The 13,697-nt window shown below is 38.4% G+C and overlaps 1 protein-coding gene across 1 annotated transcript in view; it reads right to left on the reverse strand.

Moving 5' to 3' along the window:
* nolo (ADAMTS-like no long nerve cord) overlaps positions 1–13,697 on the reverse strand; it is a 196,536-nt gene that overhangs the window by 104,822 nt on the left and 78,017 nt on the right. The window contains exons 4-7 of the mRNA XM_028304071.1: positions 10,673–10,855; positions 10,248–10,364; positions 1,162–1,344; positions 749–865 (exon numbers count right to left, since the gene is read on the reverse strand). Coding sequence (XP_028159872.1) covers positions 749–865; positions 1,162–1,344; positions 10,248–10,364; positions 10,673–10,855 — 600 coding nt within the window. The remainder of the gene's footprint in view (positions 1–748; positions 866–1,161; positions 1,345–10,247; positions 10,365–10,672; positions 10,856–13,697) is intronic.

Consider the following 13,697-nt stretch of genomic DNA (forward strand, 5'->3'; position numbering starts at 1 on the left):
TTACTACACCCCTGAGCTGGCAGACGCCAATGTTGCCCCTCAGTCCGGTCTATACGACCCATGACGCCAGGGGGGGGCCCATTTAGTCGCTGGCTAGTCACCGCCTGCCATTTTTTCAGTCAGAGACTATGAACCAGGCAGGTGTCCCGTAGTCTCCATCCATAGCCCAGTAACCAGTCCATCCATCCTTCATCCATAACCCTAGTCCATTCTCCAATAACTGCAATAGCTCCTGTGCACAGGCTGGGGATGGTCTCTGGCTACATCCCATAATATAGTCAGAGACTAGATCCAGTATGTGCACCACTTTCACTTTTGTCGATTATTTTGCGTTTAAAACGGCCTCTACGTGTTGGATTTGTATCCCCACGCAAGCCTTATAAAGGACCGGGCCACTTTTGACCCGTGAGCTCCAAAGCGTACAAATAATAATAATAATAAATATCCTTGGACATTTTACACTGCGCTTCTAGTCCCAAACTAAGCAAAGCTTGTACTATGGATACTAGAAAACGGATATAAACATACTTAAAAACTTTTTTTTATAAATACATACTTATTATACATAGAAAACACCCAGTCCAATACAAACAAATATGTTCATGCACACAAATGTTTGTACTGAGCGGGAATCGAACCCGCTACCTCCGGCCTAAACTACACCAAACGGCCGACTGTAATTTATGATTATAATAAGACTAGTACTTTGTGTTCTTTCTACGGTACAATATAGGTAGAACAAACTTACCTGACACCGCCCATCTATGCACATGTCCAGGCTGCCTGGTCTGCATCTGGTGCCGTCGGACACCCTCGCTGCCAGCACAGCCACCACCACGCGGTCTTCTTCGTCCAGTGACACCGTCTGGGGAAAGACATGAAAGATACAGGCTATCCAAGTAGTCATCCTAAATCCTATTTTCCATGTCTTTTTCTCGAGAAGCCATTAAGGCTTCATGGATAAGGCCAGACAGAAAATGACCTTATAGTTGATTAGTACATTCTGAAAAAATCTGGGATCTAAATCAAACTCTGAAAAATTATCTATGAAGGCGATCCGTTGGATGTTTTTTTGCACAATTTTTATTTTATAACAGAGGCGGAACAAATAAAATAAACGAAGCTTACTCAAGGATGGAAACACAAACAAATCAAACTTACCGGCTCAATACTCTGCCCAGAATGCTGAGGAGTGCCTCTGCAAGTCAACGCGCAGGGTTCAGCATCATCTCTATGAGCTGTCCAATGGAACAGTTCTCCACCATACGGGGTGCTATCATGGGCACTGCACTGCTGTTCTCGCCAGATGTCTTCTTCAAGGAGGGATATGTTGCCACGGCATGGCTGCGGAAGAAATTCTTGGTAAGTATCACGTAAAGTAGTAAGCGACTGCCCGCAGAATTGCTAAAATCAAGTGGCAGTGGGCTCGCAGAGCTGATCGCCGCTGGGGCAGAAAAGTTCTCGAATGGGCCGGAAGGGTAGTGTGGGTAGGCCCCCCACTAGGTGGATTGACGATCTGTTAAGGGTCGCGGGAGGTGCCTGGATGCGGGGCGGCGCAGGACCGGTCGTTTTGGAAAGCCTTGGGGGAGGCCTTTGCTCAGCATTGGACGTCATTTGGCTGAAACGAAATTCTATGTATTCTAACGTAGAACGCAATTCCGATCCGCAAGTTACGCTTGATGTAAAACGCTATTTGAAAATTATTGTTACGCTTGATGTAATGTTGGATAAAAATCGAAACTGGACTAAAATACTATATTACTATACTACACCTTGGTTAGTGTCGTTAGTGAAATGGAATACTCGTATCTCATTTTATGAACCAAATAAACAATTTTTGTTTCTTTTTTTTAAAAGAGAATAGAGAATCTGTAATACACAAAGACCTATTTTTTTCCGGTAGCTTCACCTGTACAGAATTCGGTCTGCAACAAGTTGACACATTTAATTCTCTTAAGTTATAAGGCGCAAAAATATAATTTCTAATAATACCTCCAAACTCGCAAATGTCTTGCAGAACTCTACCTCTGATTATTTACTTTTATGTCAGCGTGGTTATTCAATTNCACCATCGTTATGGTTATGTGGTTATCTAAACGATTCGACATTTCCAACTCAATATGATATTCTGTGGAAATCTGTAATTAGCTGTAAGTTTTATTCAATACTAATGTATAATATTACCATAATGTATCGCCGTTGATTTCCCAAATAAATAAAATAAATAAAAATAAGTATAGCCTCTCCCTTTTTTTAGGTAGTTAGGGAAGGGTCGCACTTCCAAAAGATAAACCTATACTACCTACTTAATAATCTGATGATGACAATCTGCTGAATTTTGGGGGAAGAAAATCGGATTGGTGAAATGTATTTTAATGTCCAAATAAGTTAAATCTATTTTATCATTTGAATTGTTGGACCACCGTTCAAGTTTGCAAAATCTTCTAAGAGATATTTTTTTAAATTCACAATATTATGCCTTATCATCATTACAAACACCTCTGGTGCGCTTCTTCTTATCAAGAACTAGCTGCGCCCTAATGTTATAGCCCAGCCGTCCTCGATAATGAACACAAATATTGTCGTTTCAGTCAAATGACGTCCACTGCTGGACAAAGGCCTCACCCAAGGATTTTCACAACGACCGGTCCTGCGCTTCACTAACACTAATATAATTTTTCAAATCAGACCTTTAGTTCCTTAAATTCAATTGCGCGTTCAAGCAAACAAAAACCTCTTCAGCTTTTATTAGTAAAGTACGAGTATAGGTACAGTCACGGAATGAAAAGGTTCGTCAGTTTTCAAATTGATTCCTTCAACGAATCGCGAGCACATATTACCTTTTGAAACTATGTTACAGAATAATCTCGAGTTAGAGATAATAGAGTTATATGTGCCGTGTGGTGACGGCAGAGTAGAATACATTTGTCACCAACCCCTACTCTTCCCGCGGGTGTCGCAAGAGGCGACTTAGGGACTACACATCAAACAGAGAACGGGCAGCAGCGCTCTCTGAAAAACATCAATCTTTTAAACTGCGATCTCCAACCCGCCTGCCAAGCGTGGGGATTATGGCAAAACCCTCCACTATAGTGGAGGAGGCTCATAGTCCAGCAGTGGACTGTAAAGGGCTGTTGATGATGATGAGAGAAAATATCTTTAACTGTTCGATAAAGAATTGAGTATTGAGTATTGAGTTCGTCAGTAAAGTTCAAAATTATTCAGAACAAAGTTGTTTGACGATTTATCTTGTCAAGAAGATTATTATGATTGATAAACTAAAACCTTCTTGTTGGTTCAACCTGCCATTATTATTTCTTATAAAATAAAAAAAACTATTGTCAATTGGTCAATGTCATCATTGCATTGCACTGATGGGATAGAAAAATAAACAAGCAAAACCTTATTGGTTAGCAAACGTCATATTTATTTAAATGTTAGCAGCACTGTTTCTTGCACTGTTATGTTGGCAGGTTTGACTCTTACAGTACCTAGTGCTAGCGAAAACCGACACTAAGGTGACGAACCTTTTCATTCCGCGACTGTACACCAAATGTTCTTCGAACTTCCCCGTCAGTGTGTCCCAAAATCTCTTTAGTAGAATCCTCCGAATAGGTTTGAAAAGACAGGGAGTGCCGGTAAACCGGCAAATTAATGTTCGGCAATGATAATTCGAAATCGAACTCTCGAGCGATGGAACGTGTACTCCAGTTTATTTTGTATTGTGAACGCCTTTTGAATTGAGTAAAGATATCGTCGAAGATGGAATGGAGGCCGCGTACCGGAAAACGCAGCGTGGGACCTCCACTTACAAGGTGGACCGACGACCTGATAAAGGTAGCAGGAAGGCGCTGGATGCAGGCCGCTACCAACCGTGCGATGTGGAAGTCATTGGGGGAGGCCTATGTTCAGCAGTGGACGTCCTATGGCTGAAATGATGATGATGTTGATGATAAAATATACTTAACGTTAATTTATCAAAGTAGCATTAATCCGCAGCTTCGCCCGTGTGAATTTTGATCTGTCACAGAAAGACTAGGTCATACACACTTTTCATCTTCTCATAAATAAACATCTGATGATGTAACTATATTGAATCAAAAATTTTATTGAAAATTGATATTCCTTGCTACTCGTACTTTTAGTCGAATCTCTTATTCAGACGAAAATAAATATTTTACTCATAATTCTTAACGATTTCTACTTAATTATTACTTAAGTAGAATTTTGTAGAAAAACAGCACTAAAAGTAACTTATTTATAATAATGAGCTTATGCGATTGATTTTCAAATATGAAACATTATTTCACTTTGACATCAAATTATTAATGTTCCCAAATCAATAGGACTGTACAAGTTATTGGTTTACAAGCTATATAAGTGCATATCAAAGGTAGTGTATGTTAGTTGAAACGATATTAAAGTTTAACTAAATAATTAACTAAGCTCGCTATTAAAATAAGTATTATGTTCAACTTTCGTATAAACTATATTATATTTTTATACTTTGCAATTCTCTTGGCCTCTAAAAGTAAAACAGTAAAATAGAAAGCAGGCGCCAAAAGTCATAAAAGTAAAACTTATACATTATATCCTATATTCTGGATGATAAATGTGTCTATCCTTGAACTTTACTGCGTCAACATAAGACTCAAAATCGAGTGGCAATTTTTTTAAAGACGTTAGATTGAATGACAAAGTTTTATTGGGCGCGTGTCAGACCGAAAAGAGCTTTTTAGTGTTCGATATTGTAAGAATTACTTTCCCGGAATGTTACATTATGTTCTATTGTTTGGCAGTTGTAACTTTTTGAGTGAAAAGTCCTAGATTTGATTCCCAGTGGAATGATGAACACATACAGTTATTCTATTTTATCCAGTCTATATGTAGTTCGTTAGGTAGCTGTTTTTGCAGACTTCAATTTGTCTAATTGGAATCACGAGGAAAACACGGGAAGTACCTACAGTTGTTGCAATTCACGAAGACGAGTGAGCTTTGGCTCGCTACTGTTCGTTTTTCATAGGATTTGATAGACATTATTACACTATCGTTATGTACATTTACACGTACACACACAAGTAAAGGTCATTCGCCTTCGTGAGTTGCAAGAAGTGTACTCGATCATTAAAAATTATGTGAAAATATTTTATAGAACTGACGACACTACGATGAATTTCGTAGAGCTTTGCTACGCGCTACGACCGTAGTGATGCTCGTAGCAGTACAAACTACGAGACATTGATACCGAAAAAATGTAAGTATTTGATTTTGAATGGTTTGATTTGTCATGTTGTATTTTTTAATAATATTATTATTTTCTATGTTAAAATATTATTTTGAAGTGACAATAGCCAACTAGACGTATACTACAAGTGCTAGGAGTCTTAAATTTGACATGGGGGTTCCTTTTAGAACGCAGGAGCTCACTAAGACGGGATTTTGTTAAATTTAACCCCTTAGGGGGGCGGTAGTTACTAATCTATCTATCTGTCTATGTCAGCCTTTGGGTTCGCCTTCGAACATAGGCCTCCTCTTCAACCCTCCACCGACTTCTGTCCCTGGCCACACGTATCCAGTTCACTGCAGCCTGCTGCCGGATATCGTCCGTCCATCGTTTAGGCGGTCTTCCCCCCGCGGGTGTTGGAAATGGGCAGGGCACATTGCACGGATGAACCAGGATCGCTGGGTCAGAAAGACCCTGGAGTGGAGACCCCGCAACAACACCCGCGGCAGTAACTTATATTAACGGTAACGGTGTAACAGTCGTCCAAGCCAGCCCAAAATGGTTCAATACTTACCCGTGTCAATACTTATATAAATCCGACAGCCTTGATTCAATTTGTCTAGGTACCTATTCAAATCCATTCGCTTTTCTTTTGTTTAGTAAACTACATACGGATTTCTTTTGCCACAAAATAACAGAGAACAGACATCTTTTTGAGTAAAATAAAGCCAGAGCAGAGTTAATTTGAATGTGGTGTCTTTTGTAATAATTTGGTACTTAATATGTAATTAAGAGGCGGAGGACCTACAGGGCTCCTATTGTAAACTGTTGCGAGCTCAAAACCTGCAGAGGATATAAATAAGAACGAAGAATGTATTAAAGTTTTCTCCATTTTTTTAATTTAATCACCTTTTTACTATTCAAAGTTCTAATTAGTTTTGGGGTAAACTTATTGGCGTGACAGTTAGAAAAAGATCATTAGAGTGATTTAGGTTTATGAAAAAAAGGAATTTTCAACACTGCAGAAATAACTGCAGAGTAAATAAAAATACTGACCACAATCCAAAATGACTTCCTGAACATATTAAGCAAACAAAGAGTGAGTGTTATTAGTACAATAAACCCTCGTTTTTATGGTGTTTTCATAAAACACCATGATGTGCAAGCAGTTTCGGCATTTACCCGGCATTTTTGCGATGTACCCGCAAAATAGTTTACTCAGATCCGAGACCGTAACTAACTATAGTATACTGCTTTATGTTGTTGTTACAGTCATTATTATGTAGTGCATATGATAAACTTGCCAGGATTATAAAATAATATATAGGTCGCGCAACGAAAGTTGAGGCTATCAACACAAGCAATGATTTTTATTTATACAGGGTGGAAACGTTAAGTGATCTCACTTGATTATTTCTAAACTATACAAGATATCGAAAAACTGGTGACTGATCCTGAAAGTGCTTCACGAGCTCTATCCAACGGTACCAATAATAGGTTACAAAATTAACTGGATCTATCCTAAAATTCAGTGTTTCCAGCTTCCATACATTTAGTACAGCCACAGTCATGGCACTCGTGTCTTGATAATCGCGATTACGGCGCGATCAAAGGCCAATGACAAGTCGCGTGAACTGTCATAGGCATAGCTGGGCACCGTTAATCAAATAGTTAACTTCGTTAATCGTTAAACCGTTACTAAAAAAATTAACTTCGTTAAACGTTAAAACGTTACATTTCGAAAGATTTAACGCAAGTTAACGTTAATCGTTAATCCGTTAACACGTGATAATAAAACGAAAAAAATAATTGTATGCAAGGTTCAAATACACTCAGCGGCACGGAATTTGGCCCAAGCCTAAACAACCAGATATGAGGCCAAATAGGTGTCGTATACCTAAGTTTCGTGTGACATGTTAACAGAACATTTGTTTTTGTTAATTTAAGAGGCTAGATTAATAAAAAAGTTCGTCTGTTTAACTTTTTTGACTCTAGAAACGCATTTCGTTGTTGGAGCGTAAAGATTACGGGTAAGTTTAAATTCGATATTAAATGTTGTAAGGGTTTGGTGTTTTGTTTTTTGTTTTTAAATTAATCTTAGGGTTATTCTCGATTCCATAATTTGAGAATAATGCCCATTACTCCAGCTCAAGTTGCTCAAATAGTGTTGCTTAGAAGTCAAGTGCGTATGTAGCGGGAGATGGCTGAAACTTTCAATTTATGGCGTACAAACTTAAGATACACGTTAAAAAGGCATGACCAGACCGCCATTTACACAAGAAGACCAAGAAGTGGGGAATTAAGGTGTATGTCAGCGCGCGATGACCCGATTATCGTGCTTGCAATATCAAGAAATCCGGTTCTCACTACGTTTGAGATACGCCAGCGTTTAGAAACAGCAAGCCCAGTGAATATCAGTGAGCACACAATAAGAAGAAGGATGGAGGATCATAACCTGCATACTCGAAGACCAGCTCGAGGACCAGAACTTCTCCGATACCTTCGCGAAGTGCGACTGACGTTTTCTAGAGAACATGCAAATTGGACGCAAGGCTTCCGAAATTATTTGAACCTTGCATAAGTAGGTACAATTATTTTTTCGTTTTAGGACAACTGCATTTCAGAATAAAAGCTTGTTTTTAAAAAGTTTTTTTTATTATAATTTTATTTTACACTTTTTAGTTGTATCTCAACTCAATCTCAGAGCCTTGGTACAATTACAATACAATTTAGCACCAAAGTGCTCGAAAAGACCAATCCAACAAACCCAAACTCGATAAGTTTCCACCGTTTCGTTAAGGAATTCCTATGGCCACCTCCTGACTCCATCATTAGACTAGCTCAATGGTACCATAACACTGCATTGTCATCGTACTTACATAAGTATACCAAATTTCAGCTCAATCGGTTGAGGAGAACTGGTCTTAAATTCAGTTGTAAATAAATTTAAAAAAAAAAACATTTTTTATATCGTTGCGTTAGTGATCAGTAGGCCTAAGATGCGCACCGTGATAACTTTTATCGACGTCAATTTGTATGGGCAAAATCGATAAAATGGCGTGATAACCGCCTATCACGATGCTCATCTTAGGCCTACTGGTTACAAAAACTGTTGTTTTGGGTTCTGGAAGTTCTGGAAGCCCGAACGTACTTGTCAGAATGCGTTTTTCAGCGTGCCTGCTGTATCTTTTTGGTAAATAGTAGGTACTGGATTAACGATTAACGGACTTAGAATAATTTAACGGAAGTTAACGAGTCCGTTAACATTTTTTAAAGTTAACTTAAAAGTTAATCCGTTAATGGAAATGTTAACTTCGTTAATTAACGATTAACGGATTAACGAGTTAATGCCCAGCTATGGTCATAGGTCGCGCGATGTGTCGTTGGCCTTTGATCGTGCCAGCGATGGCGATCTGCATGCGTTGGTGTGGTTGAAGCTTTAATGCGCTGCAAAATTACGAATCCCTTATGAAATAATACCCAACAGAACAGTTATTATAAAACGAAATTGGTCCATTCACATTCCGCTAAAACAACAATCAACTAAATGTTTCCATATTGCTCTGGCTCAACTAAAACAATTACCATGGAAACTTTTGTATTACACCACACATTGTGCACACGATTTTCAGCTTTAATGCATCGACTTACCGGCCAAGGATTTTCATGGGATACGGGAGCTTTGGAATGCATTTAATTCTAAACTTTACATCTGTACATTTAGAGACGAAACAATTTTCAGGATCATGGAATTCTACACATTCCAAAAGGCGTCGGTTGCCGCTGTTGTAGTTATGAAAGGATTGCACTGAAAAGCGGTTTACCTTGCATTTATATACGGGGTGATTGCTCTTTTGTTAACCGACAATAAAAGTGAGGAAATGTTTTTAAATTTATGAGTGAATGTTATTCAATTAATATTGAGTTACAATAAAGTACTCGTAATAATTACATGCATTATGTATTATTAGTTAAATAAGTTCTCGAAAAATGTAAAAGGGTTTTTCTTGAAGAATTAAATCTAATATGATTTTTGCCCATCTTTCCATTACAAATGTTGGTCTCGAAGCGCTGGTAGGGTAAAAAGATTATGAGACATGTAGAGGCTCCTTAAGAGCAAAGTGACGATTTGTAAGAACTATTTATTAGTCTAAACAAATAAAGAAATTTTGACTTTGACTTTGACTAATCGATTATGCAAAGTATTTCAGAGAATGTTTGTTTTATGTTTTTTATGTGACAAATGATTATGATGATGATGACTATTTATTTTCTGCATACTTTTGCCACAAGTTATAGATTATTATTTGAAGTACTCGTATCTCAAACATAAGTTCCATCCTAGGTTCCATCTTTCGAAAGATAAGTCAAAATTGCATTCTTCAATGGCTCCCATAATAACGGAGTCCTATTTCTTTAGTTTTCCTTAAAACGTCCGACTGTGTCAGAGCGAGGAACGGACGCTTTCTAAATTACTCCATTATTTCCAGATTAATTTCCAGGTCGCCTGGAAGCCGGTCTGAATTCTTAAACTATATTACATTTTATAATACCCCTTACAAAGTATTCGCACGAACCGTCGCGTGATTTTTTTATTTGGTGAAGAAAGAAATAGGATTTTCTTGCAAAGTTTTACCACAGTTCTACTTTATAATTATTACTTCATTTATTCATTGCATCATGTAATATTATTGGAAGTAACTCTTGATGCAAACAGCGTTTGCTCCTGTATCATAATACTATCATTTACCATGTCAAACATTGGACAAACCTTAACGGTAACAGTGTGACGTGATTTTGCGGCACTAATCATCTTATTCAAAGACAAATAAATATTTCTATTTCTATTTCTATTGCTATTCTTGGATAAGCAGTATCTACTTGTTAGCTTGGTTGCTAAAGAAGCTCTTTAATATAGGGTTGATAAGTGGACTAATTTTTTTTTGCAATGCGGCAAAAAAATTACCCTGCACTGCTCCTTTCTGCAGTACAGCACAATGTAGGTAGAATATTGAAGTCTTACCTGACACCGCCCATCTATGCACATGTCCAGGCTGCCTGGTCTGCATCTGGTGCCGTCGGACACCCTCGCTGCCAGCACAGCCACCACCACTCGGTCTTCTTCGTCCAGTGACACCGTCTGGGGAAAGACATGAAAGATACAGGCTATCCAAGTAGTCATCCTAAATCCTAATTTCCATGCCCTGCAGGGCATCTTTTCTTGAGAAGCCATTAAGGCTTTATTTATAAGGATAAGGCCTATAATTACCTTACAGTTGATTAGTACTTTCTGAAAAAATCTGGGATCCAAATCAAACTCTGAAAAATTATCTATGATGGCGATCTGTTGGATCTTTTTTCCACATTTTTTATTTTATAACATAGGCGGAACAAATAAAATAAACGAAGCTTACTCAAGGATGGAAACACAAACAAATCAAAACTTACCGGCTCAATACTCTGCCCAGAATGCTGAGGAGTGCCTCTGCAAGTCAACGCGCAGGGTTCAGCATCATCTCTATGAGCTGTCCAATGGAACAGTTCTCCACCATACGGGGTGCTATCATGGGCACTGCACTGCTGTTCTCGCCAGATGTCTTCTTCAAGGAGGGATATGTTGCCACGGCATGGCTGCGGAAGAAATTCTTGGTAAGTATCACGTAAAGTAGTAAGCGACATAGCCAGCAGAATTGCTAAAATCCAGTGGCACATAGCTCGCAGAGCTGATCGCCGCTGGGGCAGAAAAGTTCTCGAATGGGCCGGAAGACGTAGTGTGGGCAGACTCCCCACTGGGTGGACCGACGATCTGATGAGGGTCGCGGTAGATCCCTGGATGCGGGCGGCGCAGGACCGGTCATTGTGGAAATCCATGGGGGAGGCCTTTGTCCAGCAGTGGACGTCATTTGGTTGAAACGTAACACTATTTCTATTTGAAGATCATTTGTTACGCTTGATGTGATGTTGGAAAATCAAAACTGATCTAGAAGACTAATCATTTATGTAGCACTTTGATTTGTGAAATGTAAAAGTCAATTGCAAAATCCAGTATAATCGCCATGAATATTATCTCATTTTATGAGCCAAATGAAATTTTTCTTTTCTTTTTTGTAAAGAGAATAGAGGACCTTTATTGCATAAAGAACTAATTTTTGCTGATAGCTTCTCCTATAGATTTCGGTCTGTAATAAGTTATAAGAGTATTCACAAAAGATGCTTGCTTATGTGAAGCAACAAATCGAACGCACAGAATTGAATAGAGCTCTTTGATTGGTTCATGTGTCACTCTGTGCGTTCACGCGCACTGTGAGACCTCGTAGTAATGTTTGTGAATACGGGCATTAAAAAAGTAGTAAAAGTAGGGCGGAAGACTCTAATTATTTTATGATCTCTACTTAGAAACAAAATAGCTTCGTACATCAGCGTTTCAGCTCGCAAAAAAACTTGCAAAACTCTACCTCTGATTATTTACTTTTATGTCAGCGTATTCAATTCTCTGTTGTCAATAACATCGGTATTCCAAAACATGCCTTCATTAATACGAGTATATCCTTTAATATGAGAAAATCAGGAGTTTCGCACAATCCCCTTATAATGATGTGAAATGTCAGTATTACACAATACATTTCGGAGTTCGATATCATTAATGGGGCAGGTTTTATGCCCTTTGAGGCACGAGTACCGTTTCGATGCCAACAATGTGTTATTGATACTTTTTCCTGTACAGATCCGTAATTATTACGAGTGTCTGTACGTTGATTTTCCGTTTCGGGGTATGCACATCAAAGTGGGAAATGTCTTTCTTGGAAGCCAGAAATAATGTAGGTGGTACTTGTAAGTAAGCGTCTTAGTTATAAGAAAAGATTCCTTTTCCTTTCCAGCAAGATTGTCCATATTACGAAACAGTGGATTAAAAAGTACCTATAACTAAACATTTATAGCACTTATGTTATTGGGTATATCAGCGTCTTCCCATAACTTGAAATTGTAGCCATGTTTTTGTTTCTTAGCTCAGACACAAGAGTAATATCCTACTCTACCTTTAAGTTAAAACTTGACCTTTGAAAGACCATTGGTTGAGTTTTTATTAGCGGTCAAGCTGTAGATCCTGGCTACACAGGAGTTGCAGGGGTGGGAACGAGAGGTGGGAATAGTCCCGTTTAAGTTAAACCACTTCAAAGTAAAAGTTTTCACACCATCTCCATTCACTCCATAAATGTTACAGAAAATAAAACTACCCACAATTCCAAGATTTCAAACAAGACCAAACTTTTTACGGCACCGATCCAAAACTTCGTCTTGTAAGACGTAGATTTCAAATCAAATATATTCATGAACTATTTCCCTGAACAAATACAAAATAAAACACTTCTTTCTTGAGACAATTGGTCGACCAAGTTATTCAAATTCAGAGAAAAGAGAGTTACCACTTATGAGTTTAATCGCCTCCGAGAAAGGGGGTAGGGGAATGTGAGAGGAATGACAATGAGACTAGTGATGGTACTATTTTGTATCGATAGACTTTAAAAATCTGGAGGACTATCGATTTTATCGTAAGTAGTTATTGATGATATTATGATTCATTGACTTATTAGAATATACTTATGCCCTGCCGGTAATCATCTAGAAATGTGTCTTGTATAATAATTGGGAGATCTGATAAAAAAAAAGAGAGTAAGCACTTTGCTCCTGAATTTTTAAGATGCATCCAAAAATACATAACCAATCACATAATCATGCTGGAAGATGACCTTTTGGCCCGATTTCCACCAAAGCGAAGCTGAGCACAGCGGAGAATGTTGGCCGAGAATAGAATTTGATAGCGGTGGCGATGCGGCATAGAGCGGATCTGTGCGGAGCGGAGACGAGAAGTGGAAATAATAAAATCTGATTAGTTATTGAAAATATTTCTACGGAAACCGAGCCTTAGACAAGATTAAACGTTACGACGATTGCTAAAAAACAATGATAGCTGCATATCGACTTCCCACCTATCGATAGTTACACATCACTAAATCGGTTCCTTTCTTAGAACATAGAGGGTGTATACCTCGATTTGTGTTCAAATCTCTCGATAAAGTCTGTTTAGAGTTGGGTAAGTGGGTGATATATTGAGGCAATTGTAAGCGAATATGAATGACTTTTGAATCAGGTATTCCTAAAGCTCAAACCAGTATTTTGTTATTCAAGCCTTTTTACAGATAATTGTTGGGATGTTTATTTATCGAAGGTTTAAGACCTGCAAGTAAAATACTGTTTTACCTTGTAAATTAGCAGTAAGTATAGTGCAAAAAACCAAATAGGTAGCAGGAAGGCGCTGGACGCAGGCCGCTACCAACCGGGCAACATGGAGAGCATTGGGGGAGGCATATTTTATGTTTAGCAGTGGACGTCTTATGGCTGAGATGATGATGACGACTGAGGCAGTAAATTATTTCATATGAAAAAATATAATCTTTCTTTCTTATTCAGAGAA

The sequence above is a fragment of the Ostrinia furnacalis genome, unplaced genomic scaffold (genome assembly GCF_004193835.3).
Source record: "Ostrinia furnacalis isolate ACB-3 unplaced genomic scaffold, ASM419383v2 OfSCF1370, whole genome shotgun sequence".
NCBI lineage: Eukaryota > Metazoa > Arthropoda > Insecta > Lepidoptera > Crambidae > Ostrinia > Ostrinia furnacalis.